A 24,623-nucleotide genomic window follows, 5' to 3' on the forward strand; every position below is an offset into this window, starting at 1 on the left:
AGTATAATTAAAGGAAAGAATATCCCTAGTAAAAGGAAACAACAAGGCATTGTAACATGGGCGAGGTCGCCGTGAATTATAACTCTGAGAATTAACAATTGTCCTGTGTGTGTATATCCACCACAATGGTATCTTTTGCAGCTTTGCAGATCTCTCAGGAGAATTTAATCTCCCACTTTCTCATCTCGATACTTTCAAATTAGACACTGTGCTAAAGCTTTGTTTCCAGTTTTTCCGTCTTCTCCGCCGACTCTACAGTGGAAGGTGCTTTTAAACCATGATCCACTTCAAAAATCACTGATCTCTAAGGTTTACGATGACCTTCTGTCTTTCGATCTCTCTCCAGTTATTAAAGTTAGGGCTGTCTGGGAAGGAGAACTGGATCTAAACTTGGAGGATGACTGGTGGGACGCTGCTCTTAAAAAAATTTACACAAGTTCATCCTGCGCTCGTCTTACACTTATACAGTTTAAAGTACTGTTTAGAGTCCACTTTTCTAAAGCTCGACTCTCACAAATCTATCCCAGTGTCACTGACGAATGCGACAAATGTCATGCCTCGTCCTGCAATTTAACCCATATGTTTTATTCTTGCCCACTACTTTCTCGCTTTTGGTGGAATTATTTTGACACCATGTCAAAAATACTCTCGGTGAATATAAAAGTCTCCCCCCATGTTGCCATATTCGGGCTCCCAGAGGACCATGGCCGGTTTACTTCAAATCAAATTCTTTACTTCCTTACTGGCAAGACGCCATCTTCTTCTCCACTGGAAGTCGACTAAGGCTCCTTCTAGTACCCAGTGGCTCAACGACACCATGTTTTTTCTGAAGCTGGAAAAGATTAAATATTCACTGAAGGGTAGTTGTAACACATTTTATAATAATAAGTGGCTTCCCTTTCTTACATTCTTCCACTCTCTCCAGTTTCTGCCTCCTGATTGACGGACCCCCCTCCCACCCTTCTCTCTTTTCTCTTCCTTTCCTTTCCTTTTCCTCTTTCTTCCTCCTTTTTTTTCATTTATTTACTTTTACTTTGTTTTTGTGGTTTATTTTTTGCTTTGGGTTTTTTTTTGTTTTCTTTTTTTTCTCCCCCTTTTTATTCATCTATTTTTTAATTTATACTGTGTAGCTTTAATACTTAAATATTACTTAAAATAATTTCCATTTATTTGTCATTATTTTGTGTGGATTTTTTGTTCTGTTCTTGAATTAAAAAAAACCTCCTAGGAGGTAGACTGTATATCTTTTTTTTTATTCCTGTTCTACTGTGCCTTACCCCCTAATAAAAATATATTAAAACAAAAATAATTTCATGGCTGCAACACGTCCAGTAGAAGTTGGGAAAGGTGGCAAAAAATCCTGAGAAAGCTGAGAAAAGCTCATCAAACACCTATTTGGAACATCCCACATGTGATCAGGCTAATTGGGAACAGGTGGGTACCATGATTGGGTATAAAAGGAGCCTCCCCAAACATGCTCAGTCATTCACAAGCAAGGATGGGGCGAGGGTCACCACTTTGTTCATAACTGCGTGAGAAAATAGTTGAACAGTTTAAGAACAACTTTTCTCAAAGCAAAGTTGCAAGGAATTTAGGGATTTCAACGTTTATGGTCCATAATATCATCAAAAGGTTCAGAGAATCTGGTGAAATCACTGCACGTAAGCGCCACGGCCAGAAACCAAGACTGAATGACCATGACCTCTCAGACGGCACTGCCTTAAAAACAGACATGAGTGTGTAAAGCTGGGGTCACCAATCCTGGTCCTTGAGGGCCAGTGTCCCTGCAGGTTTTAGATGTTTCCCTGCTTCATTGCACCATGATACAAGTGACTGTGTCATTAACAGAATTGTGCAGCCCTGGATGACAAGCTGATGACGATGATTAATTAGAATCAGGTGTGTTAAAGCAGGGAAACATCTAAAACATGCAGGACACTGGCCCTCGAGGACCAGGATTGGTGACCCCTGCTGTAAGTCAAACCATATTATGGGGCTCGTCCAAAAACATAAAATAGGTGGCGCTATGGAGCCCATTCTTGTCGACCCTTGCCTGCCGCCCATAAAATTTCACGACTCCTGAAGTGTGTGCAAAATTTGGTGAGTTTTCAAGCATGTTAAGGCCTCTAAAAAGGCAATTAATTTCTCGGAAGAACTCTTGAAATTTAAAACACTGAAAAAATACTGGTGAAAATAAAATGTTGAAAAATTGAGTAGTTTAATTCAGATACAGAAAAATGTATATCAATTAATTTGCTGCGTAGAATCTTGCTGGGTGAAATTCAAAGACTTGAAAAGTTCAAAATCTGGTGTGTTAGCAGACTTCCTGTTCCGGCGGCATGGAGTGAGCGCGTCTCTGTCGCTCCCTCTTCAAAAGACATTTAAATGGACTGATTTAAATCCTTAACACAATACAATGTTATAAATTGGACTCTCAAAAGACATTGTATCCTGAAGTGCAGAATGTCGGTGAGAGATCGGAATTTACGAAGCAACTCTGTCATGAATTTCTCAGCCACAGACCGCATAGAGCTCACCTCCATTATACGAGAGGTTATTCGAGAGGAGATTGGCATGGCGTTTGATTTAAAATTGCAGCCGATAAAGGAATCAATTGACTCTCTACAAGAAACAATGAAAGAAACATCGTCAAATTTGCGAGAGGTGGAAAAAGCAGTGACAGATAATGACCAGCAGCTGACTGATGTGGAGGAGAAATGTGCCAATATACTCTCAGAAAACCTCACACTGCGAGAGAAAATTCAACAAATTGAAGACCACAGCCGTAAATTTAATATCAGGATTACTGGGATCCCCAGGGAAGCTGAAGGAGGACAACCAACTGCTTTCGTGAACAACTTTCTGAGGGAAATGTTTGGTGCCGACAAACTTGGACAGCAGCCATGGGTGAATATTGCGCACCGCACCGGACCCCAATCAACCGGCTCAAGATGCATGATTGCGCGGCTGTTTAGCCTGGAAACTAAAAGAACTATTATTCGTTTGGCTGGTGAAGCAGCGGGGAATTTGAATTTCCAGGGGAAGAAAATACATATCTTCCCGGATTTTTCGGCTGACCTGTTGAAGAGGAGAGCAGCGTTCAAAGATGTCAAGAATCAGCTGAGAGCAGCGGGAGTGAAGCACGGTATCCTACATCCATGTAAGCTGATAATCACCCACCAAAAGACCACGGTGACATTCATGAATGCTAAAGAGGCAATGACTTATTATGAACAGGTAATCAAACCATCCCTCCGTGATGCACAAGTTTGACTTTTTTTTTTTTCCTTTCATCCTTCTCTCTCTCCCCCGCGGCGTGAGGGGGAGGAGGGGGGGTGATTGTCTGGAGGATCTAACGGAGTGGTTTGGACTAATGTGTTTATTTTGTTTAGTTTAATTCATAAAGGATAATACTTAAAGGACATAGTCAAATTTGAATATTAATATTAGTTATGTATTTGAAGGGGGAGCTGACTGCACATCATGCAGCGCCTCTATTTATGGGTAGAGGGGGACATTAACGGGGAGCGTCTAATGGTGGGGAGGGTGGGGTTGGATTTAGGGTGTGTTTTTTGTTTTATATGTTGTGCTCTTTTTTGTGATGCATCTCAGGTCTATACTTATTACGTTATCTGTTTGATATGCCAAATTATACTTTTTTAAGTTGGAATGTAAAAGGACTGGGGAATTCTGCGAAAAAGAGGAAAATTCTGTCATATTTAAAGGAAAATAAAATAAATATAGCTTATCTACAAGAGACTCACCTCTTACCATCGGCTCATGACCAGCTTAAATCTAGGTGGTTTGGGAAAGTGTACCACTCCTCTTTTACATCCAGTTCCAGAGGGGTGGCTATTTTGATTAGTAAGAATATACCTTTCTTTCCAGAGGAAATTAAAACTGACCCACATGGTCGATATATTTTTGTTAGAGGTTTTTTAGCTCAAGAAGAGGTCATATTGTTGAATTCATATAGTCCTAATCATGATGATCCTAAATTTATTAATGATCTCTATTTTTCATTGCTTCACTATGATATTCCAGTATTTTGGGGAGGTGATTTTAATTGTGTACTGGATTGAAATCTGGATAGATCTTCCCAGAGTAAATATACACTACCCAATATGTCAATTGCCTTGACAAATAATACAAGAGATTTAGGAATTTGTGAAGTATGGAGAACCCTTCACTCAGAGGAGATAGCTTTCTCCTTTTATTCTCATGTACATAAATCCTATTCAAGGATAGATTTTTTCTTTATTCCAGTTAATTATATGTCAAAAATTAAAAACTGCTTCTACCATGCTCGGATTCTTTCAGATCACTCTGCATTGAGTTTTGAAATAGAATTTGGGAAAATATTGTCAAATCCCAAACCTTGGAGAATTAATATTATGTTGCTCTCAAAAGACGATTTTACAACTTATATGAAGGCTCATTTAGAAACCTTTATTGAGGTGCACCAAAATAGTGTAGTATGCCCATTAATAATATGGGATACATTGAAGGCTTATATTAGAGGGTGCGTAATTGCCTTTTCTTTATCCCTAAAAAAAAATAAAACAAGTGAGTTGAAACGCATTGAACAAGATATGATTAATGTGGAGAGGCAACATTGTTTAACTAATGATCCAAATTTATTATTGCAATTAGATGATCTTAAATTGAAATATAATTCTATTAATACATATGCTAGTGAATTGGTTTTGATAAAATCAAAATTATCTTATTTAGAACAAGGGGAGATGGCTGGCAAATTATTAGCTAGACAGATAAAAAAGGAATCAGAAGATAGAACAATTCTTAAAATTAGAAAACAAGATGGATGCATTACAATGGACCCACTTCAGATTAATACTTTCAAGTCATATTACACAGAACTATATACCTCTACTTTACAATATGACCCGGATGAGTGTAAATCCTTTTTAGACAATATCTCCCTACCTACTTTAACACATGATGATGGATTAAGTTTAGAAAAAGATATAAAAAAGATATATCCTCAGAAGAACTTGTGTCTGTTATGGCAACACTTCAAAATGGTAAAGCACCAGGTTTAGATGGCCTGCCAATTGAGTTTTATAGACATTTTTCTAATTATTTATTACCTCTTTTTATTGCTATGATCAATGCTTGTTTTAGGAAAAGTTGTCTTCCTCAGTCTTTATGTTTTGCATCTATAACCCTCCTCCATAAGAAAGATAAAGATCCTCTCCTATGTGCCTCTTATAGGCCAATTTCAGTTCTCAATGCAGATTATAAAATCATTGCTAAAGTTCTTGCAGTACGGCTTGAAAAAGTCTTACCTAGTTTTATTCATCTAGATCAAACTGGGTTTGTTCGCGGTCGTACCTCTACTGACAATCTACGTAGGTACTTTAATATTCTTTATCATACTAATGAATTAAATTCACAGAATGTTATTCTCTCTGTCGATGCTGAAAAAGCATTTGATAGAGTTGAATGGAAATATCTTATGTTTGTCCTTAGACGATTTAATTTTGGTCCTAAGTTTTGTAATTGGGTATCAACTCTTTATAGTTCTCCTATGGCTGTTGTAAAAACAAACACCAACTATTCTAAACCTTTTGTATTATCTAGAGGCACGAGGCAAGGCTGCCCGATGTCTCCGGCATTGTTCGCCATTGTTATTGAGCCGTTAGCTGCAATGATTAGATCTCATGATTGTATTAAAGGTATTAATATAGGGAAGGAAGAACATCTTATATCTTTGTATGCTGATGATATCTTGTTGTATATTCATGATCCCTTATATTCATTACCATTTATTTTAGCATTATTTGGAAAATTTGGGAAGTTATCAGGTTTTAAAGTTAATTGGGACAAAACAGAGATAATGCCAATTTCCAATTTCGACTATACCTTATTGAAGAGTCAATATAACTGGAAATGGTCAATTAAATGTATTAAGTATTTGGGTATGTTTATACCTAGAAAACTGGATGATACCTTTAATTTGAATTATCTTCCATTAGTTAATAAAATAACAGAAGAATTAAAGCGGATGGGACATCTTCCTATTTCTCTTGTGGGAAGGGTTAACATAGTTAAAATGTCTGTTTTGCCCAAGTTTTTATATTTATTTCAAAATCTTCCAATTAATCCACCACAATCTTTCTTTAAAAAAATACGAAGTTTAGTTTCTTCTTTTATATGGAATAATAAAACCCCACGTGTTCGGATGTCAGTGTTAAATTTACCATATGAATCTGGTGGCCTGAAACTTCCCAATTTTTACTATTATTTTTTGTCATCTCAACTTACTCAATTTAAACAATGGTTTTTAAATAATTCATGCTCATGGAAAAGAATAGAATCCTTGGATACCTTTCCGTACAGCTTGGAACATTTACCATATATTAAGTTTAAAGATGTGAATAAAATAATTAAGAATCCTGTTATATTAAATAGTCTTAAGATCTGGAAATTATCTCATAAACAGTTAGGTTATAAGATTGCCCTTTCTCCCTTTTCCCCAATTTGGAAGAATCCAAGTATTGCATGCTGTAAGGATGACACCTTTAAATTTTGGTATGATAAAGGTATCCAGGAATTCTGTCATTTGTTTGAAAATAGGACATTTCTTTCATTTGCTCAACTACAACGGAAATATGGATTGCCTTCTTCACACTTATATCGTTTTTTTCAAATAAGACACGTAGTAAATAAGGAAAATGGTTCTCTTCAAGAACCCACACCATCAAAAATTTATATTATATTAAACAATAAGGAACAGAACAATGAAAAAAGTATATCTAAGATCTATAATATTTTTGTTGACTGTTCTGTTATAAATACAGACAATTTAAGATGTAGGTGGGAACAAGATCTCCATATTGATTTACAGAAAGAGGATTGGTCTTACATTTGTAGGCAAGTTCATAAATGTTCTTACAATTTAAGGCATAAACTAGCTATTTTTAAGATGATACACAGGATTTATTTTACACCAGAGAAATTGCATAAAATGAACAGTGAGATGTCATTTCTATGCTGGCGTTGCAAGAAACAAAAAGGAACTTTTTTTCATATGTTTTGGTCATGTGATGCACTTTCCTTTTTTTGGAATTCTGTTACCAAGCTGATATCTCAATGTTTACGTGTAGTTGTCTCTTTGTCACCTCGTTTATGTCTTTTGGGAACTAGTATGTCAGACAAGTGGAACAAATATCAATGCAAATATATAGATCTTGCTATGTTGGCAGCCAGGAAATGTATAACCTTAAATTGGAAACAATCTAAACCCCCAGTATTAGCCCACTGGTGGAACGAACTCTCAAGCTACCTTACACTTGACAATATTTACTACAAGAGCAAAGGCAAATCCTCAGACTTTTTAAAAATATGGCAATCTCATACAGAATTTGATTTTAAGAAATCAGTAGGTAATTGTAAGGCATAGTGACAATGATAAGACCTGAGTGCAATGGTTTGTATTGTTTTGTTGTCGTGTTTGTTTTAAGTGGGGTTTTCCCACCGTTTATGTCTGTTTTGTTTTGTTAGGTATTTTTTGGTTTTGTTTTCATTGTGTTTTGAGGGTATATATTTGGGTATCATTTTTGTTCTTTAACGGACCAGCCCCAACTTAGGATAAGAAAGTAATGACATTTTGGTTCGGGGTTCGGGGTTCGGGGGTTGTGCGTTCCCCCCCGGGAAATTTTTTGAGCATAATGCATTTAAGTGCATCAATCTGGTGCACTTTGGAAAGCTAGAATAACAATAATAGGGTGTCTGCTGCTTTAACTTACCTTGGAAACATAGATACCTCTCCGGAGCTTCTCTACCCGGCAAAACTTATTCTCCGCTCCTCTGTTTGTGTGTGAGCACAGAGCATGCACAGCCTTCACCGCTGATTGGCTGTTTCCCGTGCCTGTCTCTGTGTGTAACCAGTCAGATGGTGCTGTGGGCGGGACATTGCTGGACACAGTGCAGTGACTGCAGGCAGAGAGATGCGGCTGCATCAACCCCAAAATAACGCCGTTTTAAATTGTACAAACACAATATTGGTATCGTTGGAAAGGGAAAAATGTCCTCTTAATTTTGGGGGGGTTGAGATCAAATTTGGGGGGGCTTCAGCCCGTTTTTTTATTTGTAGTGAGAACATAATCCACAGCAACCGACACAAATCCATTCATGTGTATGTGGTCCGCGGCGCAAGGACCACATTGATTGTGCTGCAGCTGCCCTCATTGCCGCTTGTTGCTTTTCTGATTCGTTTTGAAGAATCATGCAACTCTTCCTTCTTTTTGAAAAAAGATAGTAAATTCAGCTGTCTTTTTGACACGTTTGCGTTGCTCGCTGCTTGCTCCCCAGATCCAGCAAATTTCCAAAGTTTTTTTGGTCAGGGGCGTGGTTTGCTGGCCCATCTTTTCATAGCATCAACAAATCTCCGACTCTTTCAAATTACGTTAAATCTTTATAAACAACATGAAATTCTTGGGATTTGTTCTGTAAATGAATTTATGCATATTATTATTTTTTATACATTAAAAAAAAACTTTTTTATATTATTATTGTTTTATATGTATACGAGAGGTGCCGGATCTGCCCAAATAAGTCCCGGAACACAGGGAGGCCAAAATCGAGAGGTGCCGGATCCTGTTCCGGCAGGATCCGGCACAAATTAACCCCTGCTGTTTTCCACTTATTAGCTGCAAAACCACCTCCTGGAAGTGTAATGAGTTTAATGGATATTCTGGAGGTTTTTGAATTAGTGCCGTCTCCATTACAGGATTTCTGTTTGGATATCTGGATTTTTCTCCTGAATCTCAAGGTAACGGAACATGCCTGACTGGCATCCTGCAGTTGTGGTCAGCAGCGCTCAAAAAGAGGTGAACACACAAAAGAGGTTTCCGAAATCTCTAATAAAAGATACCTGCACAAAGAGACGTATTATGTTATTATCTAAGCTTTAAAATTGTACGATTATGATCTGTTAACTGCAGGTCCGGATCTGGACCCTAGTGGTCAACAGAAGAACTGCAGGTCTGGATCTGGACCCTAGTGGTCAACAGAGGAACTGCAGGTCTGGATCTGGACCCTAGTGGTCAACAGAAGAACTGCAGGTCTGGATCTGGACCCTAGTAGTCAACAGAGGAACTGCAGGTCTGGATCTGGACCCTAGTGGTCAACAGAAGAACTGCAGGTCTGGATCTGGACCCTAGTGGTCAACAGAAGAACTGCAGGTCTGGATCTGGACCCTAGTGGTCAACAGAGGAACTGCAGGTCTGGATCTGGCTGTTTCCAACATTTATTTGGTCATAAATATGTTCCAGTCAAGTTGTACAGAGGCCGACACCAGGACTTGTTCCCCTTTTGCAAGTATGGACAGTAGTTGGCATTGACGTTGATGGTTGATTTGTACGGACAAGATGGCAGCAACCAGAATGTTATTTATACGAAGGGCTTAATGACAAACCAACACTCATGTGGTGACATCATAAACACTTTAATATCGATCAGTAATCCACAAAACCACCTCCCTGAGCTGCAGTCTGCACTCTAGATGCTGAAACAGCTTTTGATGGAGGAAAACTTGGTATATTTGGTATCTACAGAAATACAGATTTGGTAGAAATGTGATCCAGTGGATGATTAAGCATAAAATCTGCGGTTGCAATTAAAATATCTTATTTCCCAACAGTTTTCTTGACTCATTGAATCATTAGGGAAAAAAATGAGAGCTAAAAAACAATGTTACAGATGACGTCATGGAGGGGTTGCCCAGTTCTTCTTCTACAGTCTAGTAACCATAGAAGCACATTATTATTGTTAAATTTCACTTTCTACTGACAAATGTACATAAAAATCATCATAGTACCGACCCCCGGGACCCTGAACATGAAGAGGCAGTTCTAGATGATGGATGGATCATCTTATTCATCTTGGTGAGAGCTCACATATAAACAAACCATTTACCATGACAGAGACCTGACAGTTCAATTCAATTGTATTTATATAGCGTCTAATACAACAGATGTTGTCTCTAGACGCTTTCCAGAGATCCAGAACATCAACATAAACATAAGCATAAACATAAACCCCCGAGCAATTATTATATAAACAATGGCAGGTAAAAAATCCCATAGTGGGAGAAAAGCCTTAAGCCAAAAGTCCAGTAGTGATGTCATGGCTAGAACTGGAAGTGGTGAGGATGAAGACCAGGATGAACCCTGGCTGCACAGCAACCTTGTGCTCAGATCTGTCAGCAGGTTGTAACTTCATCTTGGCTGGTTGCAGCTCAGTGATTCCTCTTTGACATCACAGTTGGTCACATGTGCAGCAAACTACCTGCAGCTGACATGAAGTGAATGATCTCAGCTGAACTGAGCTGCAGAGAAACAACATGCTGCTGTTCACCGTGAAGCTCTGACTGGAAACAGACAGAAGAACAACATGTGGATCCTGGAATAAAGGCAGCTTCCACCTTTGAAGGACTGGAAGAGGAAGAAGTTTCCAAGGAATCATTCAGAACAGTTTCACCAACATGTGATTCAGGTGTTCTGATGGAAACAGAGACAGACAAGTACAGACTCAACTATCTGCCCAACAGAGACAGGTTCTCTGACAGGAGGAGACTCTTGAGACTGAACTCAACACAGAGACACTGAACAACCAGAACCAGACGAGAACCAGAACCCAGGATAGAGAGGTTCAGTGAATGTGGTGTTGAAGGTGTGGTGGTGGATCAGTCTGTCAGAGGAGACGCTGTAGAAGGACAGAGTTCCAGCAGGAACGTCCACATACACTGCTACTCTGTCAGAGACTGAGGAAGAGGAGGAGGAAGATGTTTCTCTCTTATTGTGCCATACACGGTACTGACCATCATCAGAACATGACAGACTCCATGAATGATCGTTCTGTCCAAACACACAGTCAACAGAGTTTCCTTTCCTTCTGATTCTCCTGTAACTCACTGATACAGAAACTGTTCCTCTCCTCTGGACCTCCCAGTAACAGCGAGCCGTCAGAACTTCTCTACACAGCAGCTGACACCAGTAATGAAACCTGTCTGGATGATCAGGATATAACTGATCCTCCTCCACAAACATCTTCCTGTTGTTGTCAGACAGTTTGATGTTGTTGTTGACTGTGTTTGTGTCGATGGTGAGTTGACAGGAATCTGATGGAGAGAACAAACAACCCAGCTGTAGTTATTATTGATCTGACATTGATCATTGATGGACTCATGAATGAGTGATGTGTCAGTGTGAAGATGGTTGAATGTGTGAATGAAATAAAAACACACTTACACTTCCTCAGACCTGGTGTCATCCATGGTTGTCCAGCAGGCTCCACCCTGAAAGGAGGAGGAGGGTCAGACCAGCTCAGTCTCTTTACATGGCTCTCACACACTGATGAAGGAACAGTCCAACACTTGGACAGATGCACTTGAATGCAGCATCTCTGAGGTCCTGTCTTGTGGTCGTCACGTTGCAGCACTGTTTTGAACACATTCTTTTCATCTGATTTCATTTCTGCTGAATCAGCAGCAGGAGGAGACTGTGTCATGGATGAGTGAAGGTGCAGCTGTTATTGTGCTTTGATGGGCCTGAAAACCACACTGCTGTGGTTCTGGGATGTTTACTGGGAGAGAACGGCTCAGAGTTGTGAACTGCATCTATCAGCTCTGCTGCAGCACCAGATGAGCTGCAGCAGCTCCATCTGCTCAAAGATCTCTGTTCAAAGATCTCTGTTCCAGAGAGCCACAAAGATGATGTCCACAACACCATGAAGAGTCCAGCACACTGATGTCCTTCTGTGTTCATACCTGAGAGTGTCCAGTCTCCAGTGGGGATCCTCCAGTCCAGCAGACAAAAGCTTCACTGCTGACTCTCCTGGATGGTTGTAGCTCAGGTCCAGCTCTCTCAGATGGGAGGGGTTGGAGCTCAGAGCTGAGACCAGAGAAGCACAGCCTTCCTCTGAGATCAGACAGCCTGACAGCCTGCAGACACACAACACAACACACATGCAGAGACTCTGAGAGAACTGCTCTGAGACTAAAGCTGACTCTGTCCTCGTGTTCACCTGATGATTGCGGTGAAGGAGAAGTCAGAGGATCAGCAGAAACACTGGAATTCACCCTGAATCCAACAAATGTTGCTGAGACGTTTCAGCCTGAACTAAACTTGTGAATGAACATCAACATACAAAGAGTTCCACTGCTGCTGAGGCCGACCGCATCCAGATGTGGAGAGAGACGTGTGAAGAGCATAATGTGACCTGGACATGTGACATCACACTCCATGACTGACGTGTCTGTCCTCAACACTTTAGTGAGTTTTACAACCAGATAAGTCAGCTGTGTTTAAAGATCACTTTAATGAGCTTCACTTGAGCTGAATAAACATTTGACTTTCTGACTATTTTTTCAACCGAACAGCATTCGTGTTTCCAGGGAAGTCGTTTGGTCTGAAATGTTCTGAACTCTCCAGAAACAATCTGCTGGTTTTTATTCAAGGTCAGATGATCAGAAATGGATCAATGACAGAATATTGATCAGTCCAACACCTTGTGGACATCCAGACACAGACTCCGAGTCGAGGTTAGAAGAGCAGACACTTCTGCTGCTGAGGTCGTGACCATTTGAAAGTTATTGGTGCTCCAGTTTGATCATATGATGGAAACTAATACAATAATAAAAAGGAAACATTTCAAAGTCGGACATTAACGTCTTATTTGAGAACTTTTAGTGATAAAGAAGAGATCAGATTAGAGAAGGGAGCTTAGGGATGTTCACATGTGGACAAACTTGTTGATACTCTTCAATTAAAGGAAGAAAAAAACACCCCCAATCACTGAAATAACCTGGAACTGACTAAACTACAAACAGACGTTTATGTGGACTTGGTGGAGCCCTTCTCCTCGTTCATCATCCTCACACAGTTCTGAGTGAGTGTTTGTAGCGCTTCAACCTGATCTGGACCCAGTTACAGTTATTAAAACTCTCATCAATAATCCTTCAATATCAACCACAGTTCTAACGGTCAACAGTTGAACACTTGGTGGATTCTGACCTGAGAGACTCCAGGTGACAGTGTGGACTCTCCAGTCCAGGACACAGCTTCTTCAGTCCTGAATCTTGCAGGTCGTTGTTACTCAGGTCCAGTTCTGTCAGACTGGAGGACTGAGAGCTGAGAACTGAGGACAGATCTGCACAGATGTTCTCTGAGAGGTTACAGCCACTCAACCTGCAGAGGAGATTAAAGAGAAATAATCATGTAATTTAAACATTGATCATTTCATTCAACAAATGAATGAATCATTGAATTTAAATGAAGACTGATCAATTCAACTATTAATCAAAAAGTGTTGCTGCACTACAGTCTTGATCAAAGCTTCATTTTTCTCCTCTGCATGTAAAGTTTCCTGAGATGAATCATTGAGGAGAACTGGTCCCACATGAACCTGAACTTAGTTGAACAGTGAATTTAACTGGTTTCCCCCAAGAACACAACATGTGATTGTAATTAAAACAGATATGTCCGTGTTTGTCCTTACACAACTTTCTTGGAGGCTTTGACCACCGGCAGCATCCTCCGTAGAACCTCCTCTGAAGCTGAGTATTTCTTCAGGTCAAACACCTCCAGATCTTCTGATGACAGTAAGATGAAGCCCAGAGCCGACCACTGAGCAGGAGACAGTTTATCTGTGGAGAGACGTCCAGACCTCAGGGACCGTTGGACCTCCTCGACCAGAGAACCATCGTTCAGTTCATTCAGACAGTGGAACAGGTTGATGCTTTTCTCTGCAGACAGATCCTCACTGATCTTCTTCTTGATGTATTTAACTGTGTCCTGATTGTTCTGTGATCTTCTTTGTTTTGGTTCAAGCAGACCTCGTAGGAGAGTCTGATTGGTCTCCAGTTTGAGACCCAGGAGGAAGCGGAGGAACAAGTCCAGGTGTCCGTTTGGACTCTGTATGGCCTTTTCCACAGCACTCTGATAGAGGTCAGTCTCTGTGTTTCTTTGTTCCTCCAGCAGGTTGACTCCAGACTTGATGAAGGTCTGGTGGACATGAAGAGCAGCCAGAAACTCCTGGACACTCAGATGGATGAAGCAGAAGACCTGGTCCTGGTACAGGCTGCTCTCCTCTCTAAAGATCTGGGTGAACACTCCTGAGTACACTGAAGCCTCTCTGACGTCGATGCCACACTCTCTCAGGTCTGGTTCATAGAAGATCAGGTTTCCTTTCTGCAGCTGCTCAAAAGCCAGTTTTCCCAGAGACTCCACCATCTTCCTGCTCTCTGGACTCCAGTGTGGATCCGTCTCAGCTCCTCCGTCATACTTGACCTTCTTCAGTTTGGCCTGGACCACCAGGAAGTGGATGTACATCTCAGTCAGGGTCTTGGGCAGCCCCGCTCCCTCTCTGGTTTCCAGGACGTTCTCCAGGACGTTCTCCAGGACCGTAGCAGTGATCCAGCAGAAGACTGGGATGTGGCACATGATGTGGAGGCTCCGTGATGTCTTGATGTGGGAGATGATCCTGCTGGTCTGCTCCTCTTCTCTGAACCTCTTCCTGAGGTATTCCTCCTTCTGTGGGTTGGTGAACCCTCTCACCTCTGTCACCATGGAGACATACTCAGGAGGGATCTGATTGGCTGCTGCGGGTCGTGTGGTGATCCAGAGACGAGCAGAAGGGAGCAGGTTCCCGCTGATGAGGTTTGTCAGCAGCACATCCACTGAGGTGGCCTCTGTAACATCAGTCAGGACCTCATTGTTGTGGAAGTCCAGAGGAAGTCGACTCTCATCCAGACCGTCAAAGATGAACACGACCTGGAACTCTTCAAAGCTGCAGATTTCTCTGGTTTCAGTGAAGAAGCGATGAACAAGTTCCACCAAGCTGAACTTTCTCTCTTTCAGCACATTCAGCTCTCTGAAGGTGAATGGAAGCAGTAACTGGATGTCCTGGTTGGCTCCTTCAGTCCAGTCCAGAGTGAACTTCTGTGTTAGGACTGTTTTCCCGATGCCGGCCACTCCCTTCGTCATCACTGTTCTGATTGGTTCATGTCTTCCAGGTGGGAGTTTAAAGATGTCTTCCTGTCTAATGGTTGTTTCTGCTCTATCTGGTTTCCTGGATGCTGCTTCAATCCGTCTGACTTCATGTTCATCGTTGACCTCTCCAGTCCCTCCCTCTGTGATGTAGAGCTCTGTGTAGATCTGCTTCAGAAGGGTTGGGTTTCCTGCTTTAACAATCCCCTCAGACACACACTGGCACTTCTTCTTCAGCTTAAACTTCAGCCGCTTTCTACAAACTTCAGCAAAAGTACCTTAATAAAAGTGGAAAAAAGAAACAAGTTATTGTTTTTTTAAAGTTCAATTTAATTCTCCTAAGGAATCAGGATGTGAACGGACACTGATCAATTCAATTCTATTCTATTCAATTTTATTTGTATAGCGCCTAATACAACAAAAGTTGTCTCTAGGCGCTTTCCAGAGACCCAGAAAATGAGCCCCGAGCAATTATTACATAAACAATGGCAGGTAAAAACTCCCCTAATGGGAGAAAAGCCTTAAGCCAAACAGTGGCAATGAAAAACTCCCCTCTAGGGAGAAAAAGAGAAAAAAGGGGCACAAGCACAAGAAACTACAGGAATGAAGGACAAAAATGATGGCTATGAGTTACTTATAATAAATAAAAATGGAAAAGGAGAAGAGAGGAAGGGAAGAGGAGAAGAGAAGAAGGGTGAGAGGCACCGCCCAGTGGATCATGTTGGTGCCCCCCTGCAGCAGAGGCCTATAGCAGCATATCTACCAAGAAGCTATGTTTGAGACTATTATAGTCTTGTTCTAGCTGCAGCTATGACTACTGACTCTAATACACTAGAGTTTACACTAACTAGAGGTTTACTAACACCAACTAGAGGTTTACTAAACACTAACTATAGGCTTTTAACTAAACAGAAAGGTTTTAAGTTTAGTTTTAAAGGTGGAGGTGGTGTCAGCCTCCTTAATCTAGATTGGAAGTTGGTTCCATAGTAACGGTGCCTGATAGCAGAACGCCCGCCCTCCAAATCTACATTTGGATACTCTCTAGGAACTACGAGTAGACTTATGAGAACGGAGAGCTCTGCCAGGAACATAATGCACTATCAGGTCTTGCAAATAATGCGGAGCTAAGCCGTTTTGGGCTTTATACGCAAGTAATAAAATTGTAAATTGGATTCTGAATTTTACGGGAAGCCAATTGAGCGATGCTAACACTGGAGAGACGTGGTCTCTCCTGCTGATTCCTGTCAGCACTCGGGGTGCTGCATTTTGGATCAGCTGGAGCCTATTCAGCAAATTACTTGGACATCCTGCTAACAACACATTACAGTAATCTAGTTTAGAAGATACAAACGCATGATCTAGTTTTTCTGCATGACTCTGCGAGAGGATTTTCCTAATCTTTGCGATATTACGGCGATGGAAAAATGCTATTTTACAAACCTGTTTAACATATGGTTTAAACCAGGGGTTCTTAACCTTTCTGACCGTGGGGCCCAATTTTTTCAGAACAGAGTGGCCCGGGGCCCGTTAAATATTAACACTGTATAGCAGGGGTATTCAACTTTAAAAGGTCCATTTAGAGAAAATTTACTCAAGCGAAGGTCCAGAACATCATAATAACATCATAATAAATATATATATATATATATATATATAATATATATATATATATATATATATATATATATATATATATATATATTTATTATGATGTCATTATGATGTTCTGGACCTTCGCTTGATATATATATATATATATATATATATATATATAGATGGTGGAGCATAAGCTGCGATAACCCCCCCCCCCAAAAAAAAAATATATATATTTATAACATCATAATAAATATATATATATATATATATATATATATATATATATATATATATATATATATATATATATATATATATATTTTATATATTTATTATATATATATTTATTAAATATTTATATTTATTATGATGTCATTATGATGTTCTGGACCTTCGCTTGATATATATATATATATATATATATATATATATATATATATATATATATATATATATATATATATATATATATATATATATATATATATATATATATATATTCAAGTAGCCTCATAGTTGTATCAACATCTGCATCTGACTGTTATATTAAAAAAGTACATATTTACCCATTAACATGTGTAACTTCAATTACACATTTTTTTCTCTTAAAAATAAAATACATTTTATTTTATTCTTCAAATGCTATCTTATTTTATTTCTTTACCAGCAGTTTGAATTTCCCCTTTTCTTTGTTAATTGTCTCAACACATTTTTATAATAAATTAATATAAACACATCTTAACAATTGAACAGTTTTGCAGTTTTTCTTTCTTCCCCTTAATCTTATGCCCCCACTTTCTGTCGTTCAGTGAGAGAACTGAGCTCTAATTTCTCCTGCCAGGACTTTAAATCTGGGCTGGATGGTGTCAGGTTCTCATACACATGTGAAGGTGCTCATTGATGAGCCCGGAACGATATTTAGTTTTAATTATGTTCATTGTGGAGAAAGCTGCTTCACAGCTGTATGTGGACCCAAACATGTTTTAAACATGTCTCTGGCCGCTGCAGCCGTGTCACTTTCCGATGCTTTTGAGAGAGCCCGAACAACAGTCCAGTCCAGCAGACACGTCAGCCCACACATCTACATGTACAATCCTTCAGCAGTAAACGACGGAGCCCGCAAGCCCGAGCGGCACCGACCTCCCCGGCCGCGGGGACGCGTCAGGATAAATGATCACCCCGCGCGCGCGCGCGCGCTCGCTCGCTCTGGGCGCAGACCCAAGTAATCGATCCCTGATCCTGGCGGATCTAAACCTACCTACTCATTACTGCAAAATGAATGATTTTCTCTATAAATACACACCATTTCTCTTACTATTACACGTACAGCTAGCTGAGTGTCTTCTTCTCCTCATTTGGTCGGGAGTTGCTATGCAGTCCTGCGGCCCTCGCGGCCCACACGTACAAAACTGATTTTTTTTTCGCGGCCCACTAGATGGCGCACCATAGGGCCGCGGCCCACACTTGGGCCGCGGCCCTATGGTTAAGAATCACTGGTTTAAACGACAAATCCTGATTGAAAACAACACAGAGGTGTCTCACAGTTGCACTGGAAGCCATTGCAACACCATCTAATCCCTTCCTAAGATGCTCTGGACCAAGAATGATAACCTCTGTTTTATCTGAATTTAGAAGCAAAAAAATTCCAGACATCCAGTCCTTTATGTACCTAAGACATGCCTGAAGTTCTGTTTCATCCGGCTTCATAGACAAATAGAGCTGCGTATCATCAGCATAGCAATGAAAGTGTATGTTGTGATTCTGGATTATACTTCCCAACGGCTGCATATATAAAATGAACAAGATTGGCCCTAGCACTGAACCCTGCGGAACACCATAACAGACCCTTGACTGTTCTGAAGAAAGCTCATGTACATGAACAAACTGGAATATGTCAGATAGATATGATTTAAACCAACGTACAGCTGTCCCTTTAATCCCAACAAGATGCTCTAACCTGTGCAGTAAGATGCTGATCTACAGTGTCAAAAGCAGCACTGAGGTCCAGTAGAACCAGTATGGACACTAATCCCTTATCTGAGGCCATAAGAAGGTCATTCGTGACTCAAACCCATGCTGTCTCTGTGCAATGATGCATGATAATTGCTCGGGGGTTTATGTTTATGTTTATGTTTATGTTTATGTTTATGTTAATGTTCTGGATCTCTGGAAAGCTATATAAATAACATTGAATTGAATTGAATTGAATTGTAAAACCTGATTGAAAAACTTCAAACAGATCATTTCTATACAAGTTGTGAGGAATGGAATGATGAGGACCCAAACGCAGGAGAGCAGGAGGCAGGAGTGCACAAAAAGCAGGATTTATTCAACACCCAAAAATGCTGCAGGATCAAAAAACCAAACAGGAACATATACAAGAAAACTAGGTAGAACTGACGAGGAGAACATGGAGGGAGCAAACAGTACGGACCAGCGGAAAGACAAGACTAGATATACACAGAGGATAACGAGTCACAGGTGCAGAAAATCAGGGCAGATGGGAAACAGGAGGGTCAAGACAGAACTGAAACTGAAACTGGAAACGTCAAATCCTGACACAAACAATCACATAACTGGACCATGGAAGGTTGGAAATTGGTCTATAATCAGCTAAGATGTCTGGGTCAAGAAAAGGTTTTTTAAAGGAGCATGAGGCTCCTTTTAAGAAATGAGACTCTCTAGCGCCACCCTTCGCCATGACGGCCGTCGGGGGTACTGCAGCCAACAGCAAAGCTGGCACGGGAGAACGGGGAGAACGCGCATGCAGCGTCATGTGACGTCACATCCGCAGGACAGCGCGGGAAAAGTCGGAGGCCGAATTGCAGCACATTGTTGGAACAAGATGAGCAGAGTTCCTATCTTCATCTATCAGTGGGTTTAATGTTGTGGCTGATCTGTGAATGTTGTTCATCTCTTGGGGAATTCTGGGACATTTATCCAGCAGCTTAAATGTTCAGAGAAATCCTCTTACTGCTCTGCAGACGCTCAGCCAGCTCCTCCTGCTTCATTCTCCTCAGGAAGTTCACTGTGATCTTCACAAACGCATCTCTGCTGCTCCTCCTCTGCTCTTCATCCTCACCCTGTAACACATGCTCTAGGGATTCTGGGTAATCTGGACTCAGACCTCTCTGGATCTTCTTCAGCTCGCTCTTCACAAACAGGACAATGTTGTCCTCCAGCAGCTGGAACAGAAGACCACATGAAGGACACAATCAGACTGAAAGTACGGAGACAAACATCAGACCCATGTTGGACAGACTGACAGTCCGGAGACTAGGGCTGCAACTAATGACTATTTTAATAGTCGACTAGTCACCGACTATTGAAACGATTAGTCGACTAATCGGATAATTAGTAATTTTTTCTTAAATTTAGTATGTCGCTTTAATTATGTGGCAAATGATAATAAACACGAGAAAGATGGGTACTTCAATGAAAAATACAGGACTGTCTCAGAAAATTAGAATATTGTGATAAAGTCCTTTATTTTCTGCAATGCAAAAATGTCATACATTCTGGATTCATTACAAATCAACTGTAATTTTGCAAGCCTTTTATTATTTTAATATTGCTATGGCTTACAGTTTAAGATTCCCAGAATATTCAAATTTTTTTAGATAGGATATTTGAGTTTTCTTAAGCTGTAAGCCATGATCAGAATGAATGAATCCAGAATGTATGACATTTTTGTTGTTTTAATTGCATTACAGAAAATAAAGAACTTTGTCACAATATTCTAATTTTCTGAGACAGTCCTGTAGATATTTTATTCAACTTTGCCCCTGTTCATACAAAAAATTAATAAAATGTCCTATTTAAAACCAAGGACAGGCACAGTGATCAGACATAAATCCATGAATAAATAAACCTCTGTCCATTATTTTTCATTTTTTAAGAACAGGCAAATGTGTTATATAAAAAATAAAATAAAACGTCTCATATTTTTTCTCTATCAAGTGGGTGAAATCGGTTCTGGATGGCAGGACGTGCTCTGGGTTGAACTGGTGTATCATTTGTTGAAACTCGTCACCCAGACCCGACGTGCTTTCTCTTCAAATGCTCGCATTACCAACGTGCTCCCGTGATAAGCAAGGTCTGCTTTGCAAACCTTGCAAGTCATCTTTTTATTTACCGTATCGAGGCTAAAAGGCTCCAAAACTTTAGAAGTTTTGTTACATGCAGCTGCTCTACAGGACGGGACGCCGTCATTATTGTTTACCCGCTACCGGTCGGCAGAGACGCTAGCGCGCATGCACGACTCTCGGCAGAGAACGTATTGAAGTGAGATGCCTCACTCCGTTGGAAAAACACGTCTGGCGACAATTGTTGACAATGGAATTCATTGTCGACAATTTTGACATCGACGAATCGTTGCAGCCCTACCAGAGACAAACGTCAGACCCATGTTGGACAGACTGACAGTCCACTGGTCTCCAGAGACCAGAATGGAGACAAACATCAACAGAACAGGTGGAGAACCAGTTGTTGTTCATGTACAGACCTGAAAGATGGAGTCCAGCTGTGTCTGATGCTGCTGGACTGACGGACCACTGGGGGACTCTGAGATCTGCTGGTCCACTCTGTGGAGGAACCAGGAAGAATTAGCTCACATCATGTCTGTCCTCACAGATACAAACACCAGCTGAAGGTCCATGAAGTCCTGTTTGGATGAGGACAGTCCATCAGAGGACTGGCTGTGGTGCTGAAGGTTTACTAGTCCTGCTGATCCACTGAGAACGTACATGTGACCTCAGTGAAAAGTTACAACAAGATCAGGAAAATGGACAACTGATGGAGACATGAAGCAGCTGAGGAACTCTGGATCATCATCAGGATCAGTCCTCTGGAAGGTAAGGAAGGAAAAAGGAAAAAGCTCCTGACAGGAGATGAAGATCTATGAGGAGTAAGCTCAGATCACCATCAGGTGATGGAGGACCACAGGGGTCCAGGACTACATGGATCTACTCAAGAAGAAATGTGGACATTTCCTAACATGAGGACTGATTTAAATACATTTAATGTGTTTAAATACATCTCACCTCTCTGAAGAAGAACCTTGGTCTCCTTTAAAGTTAATAACATATTCCTTTGACTGGTCGCTCTTCAAGGACAAACAGCTGGGTTCATGTTCAAGAGAGTCTCTATTCTGATGGACCCTGATAGAAGACAAAAGGTCAAAACGTAAATATTGTATTTATATGAAAAATAAGTTATACATATAAAAATATTGAGTCTATTTAAAAAGTATTAAAGATAAATCATTGGCAGCATTTGGATACACTCACCTTTTTACAGCAGAACGTTGGTCTCCTTTGAATTCAATATAAAAGCCCATTGACCTGTCGCTCTTCAAGGACACACAGCTGCGTCTGGGTCCAGGTCCAGATCCAGGTCCAGGTCCAGGTCCAGCTCCAGGTCCAGGTCCAGGTCCAGCTCCAGATCCAGATCCAGGTCCAGGTCCAGGTGCAGGTCCAGGTTGATTCCTGTAATAATGAGGTTTGGTGATGTGAGTCTTGAGTTCTGACATGCAGAAGAGTCAGGGACAGTTAGAGATGCTCATCTCACCTCTGAGCTTTGCTCCGACTCTCATGTTCCCCACACAGAGAGGTTTTAGAGGGAGGGACTCCCTCCTCTTTGTCCTCACACTGGTCCATTCTGCTGAATTCACGTCTACATCAGCTCACACACACACACACCTTCATCTGCAGAGGAAACACACACCACTGGTGTTGGACAGAGATCAGCTGATCCTGCACTGGTTTGCTCCTCTCTTTAGTGTTTATGTCACTTGAATGCAGTCAGAAACCAGTGGGAGGTGGAGGAAGTCACTGATACAGCCGTATCTGCTGATCCGAGCTGCTCTGAAGCTTTCTCTCATTTTCTGTTTCTGAGATTAAAACATTAAATCCTGTGACTAACAGAGTTTTACTGCAGAAACAGGAAGTTAAAAACCTTCCTGTTCCATCAGAGACACGCGTCCTCCTCCTTCACAGCCTCATCACACAACAGTTACACAAGCAGCAAACAACTTCCACCACGCTTTATTTTGAAAGGCTCTACAGGAAACAGCAGTCTGACTTTAATGCTGGAGACGACAGCTTCATTCCAGGAAATAAAAACACCAAAGTTTAATCGATGAAGAAAACTAATCATCGGCTGATCATCACAGTGTTTCTGATCAATAATAAAACCAATAGAAATGTCATTAACAATCATGTAGATTTGTCTTCAGACACACAAAAATGATCAAAGTTTGCCGGTAAATCAGAAATGAGAACGAGTTCCTACCTTCACCTGTTAGAGTCATAAGACAAAGTTCAGGAGTGAGGGTTAGAGGCGGAGGGGTGGGGGGTGGAGCAAAAACTCCTTTAACACGACAATACACAACAATATACAAGAAACACAGAACTGGTGGAAACTACTAGTAAAGCAAAACTAGAAAACTAATATGGAGGACATTTTTCATGTCTTATTCAGCTTTAGTGAGGTGTGATTTTATTCGTTTTAACTTTAGTAATGTGTTACTTTAATTGTTTTATTCATCTTGCATTTTTATTTTCTTTATTCTCGTACAGTAATCTCTGTCCAAGGTTACAAGTAACGTTTGTCAGGTTCAGTTCTTCATTGGTTCTCGTCATACCTTTCTGGGCGTAGCTTTAGTGTCACAGCTAACCAAATAAGGTCTGGGTCAGCAGATCTGTTGTGTGGAGTCCCCCAAGGTTCTGTTTTGGGTCCTGTATTATTTTTGTTGTATTTGATCCCCTTGGGAAAAATCATCCAGAGATTTCCTGATGTCTCCTACCACATGTTTGCGGATGATCAGAGCCGCCTGTGAGATTTGCGAGGCCCTGTGCGAATAGCTGGGTTTTTTGTTTTTGTGGGGGTTTTACTGGATACCTTCCCCTGCCTCATCATCATCTGGGCTTGCCTCGACGCGGGGCCCCACGGCTGCTTGAGACCCGGTCGGATCGGGGATTTTTGTAACAAATTTATCAAACAAGCCTTTCAGAGAGGCATTAAACTCTTCCATTTTCTTTATTTTTTTTTCTTTTTTCATCCCCTGATGGAAATTTCCTGAATCTGTCTCGTTCTCTCGACATTGTGTGACAGTTTGTTCCAACTCCACCGTCTGGATCAGAGCAGCTTGTGTCTGCGCTTGGTCTGATCAGTTGTATTGAACAACAGACACGCGCATCATTGCACATATATTTATTGATATGCACAGACTAGTACACATTTAGGTCTGTAATGGAACGTGACTGTTGATATTTATAAGGGAAAAAACTAAAAAAAAAAACTAAAAAAAAAAAAACGGCCCATAGCGCGAGGCCCCTTGGGGCGCGAGGCCCCGTGCGGTCGCACAGTTCGCACACCCCTTGCAGCGGCCCTGTGGATGATATTCAGCTTTACTGCTCTTTTAAGCCTACTGAGCTCCACAGGCTAAATTCCTTAGTTCCATTCCAATCTGATGACTCCATTCCTGGGATTAACCAGTATTTGGGCGACTTGGGCCAGTCTGTTAAACCGAGCCTAAGAAACCTGGGTGTTGTGTTTGACAAAGACATGTCATTAGTGCAACACTGCAAACAGCTGACAAGGAATTGCTTTTTTCATCTGAGGAATAACTCTAAACTCAGGAAAATTTTGTCGCAAAATTATTTGGAGCTGATCATTCACAGATTTGTGTCTTCGCGTTTGGACTATTGTAATAGTTTGTTCTCTTGTCCAAACAAGAAGGAACTGTCTCGCCTGCAGCTAGTGCAAACTTCCGCAGCAAGAATTCTGACCCGCTCTAATAGGAGGACAAACATAACGCCTATTCTTAAAGCTCTTCATTGGCTGCCAGTTTCCTGTAGGATCAATTTTAAAATTCTGGTTTTAACTTTCAGAGCTTTGCATGGTCAGGCTCCACCTTCCATCAGGATCTGATCCAGCCCTACACCCCAGCTCGGGCTCTGAGGTCTGTGGATCAGAATCTGCTGATGGTTCCTCGTACTCGTTTCCGGACCA

The 24,623-nt window shown here is 40.9% G+C and overlaps 1 protein-coding gene across 1 annotated transcript; it reads right to left on the reverse strand.

The window, feature by feature from the left end:
* Positions 1 to 9,272: 9,272 nt before the first annotated feature.
* LOC133453070 (NACHT, LRR and PYD domains-containing protein 4-like) lies at positions 9,273 to 22,927 on the reverse strand. Its single transcript, XM_061732925.1, has 11 exons — positions 22,902 to 22,927; positions 22,179 to 22,315; positions 21,899 to 22,096; positions 21,653 to 21,769; positions 21,115 to 21,193; positions 19,585 to 19,795; positions 13,525 to 15,292; positions 13,041 to 13,214; positions 11,795 to 11,968; positions 11,277 to 11,323; positions 9,273 to 11,146 (listed from the first exon to the last, which is right to left on the reverse strand). The coding sequence occupies exons 2-11, from the start codon at positions 22,265 to 22,267 to the stop codon at positions 10,617 to 10,619; spliced, it is 3,387 nt and encodes a 1,128-aa protein (XP_061588909.1). The 5' UTR covers positions 22,268 to 22,315; positions 22,902 to 22,927; the 3' UTR covers positions 9,273 to 10,616.
* Between the last annotated feature and the right edge of the window lie 1,696 nt (positions 22,928 to 24,623).

This window comes from Cololabis saira, chromosome 10 (genome assembly GCF_033807715.1).
Source record: "Cololabis saira isolate AMF1-May2022 chromosome 10, fColSai1.1, whole genome shotgun sequence".
Taxonomy (NCBI): domain Eukaryota; kingdom Metazoa; phylum Chordata; class Actinopteri; order Beloniformes; family Belonidae; genus Cololabis; species Cololabis saira.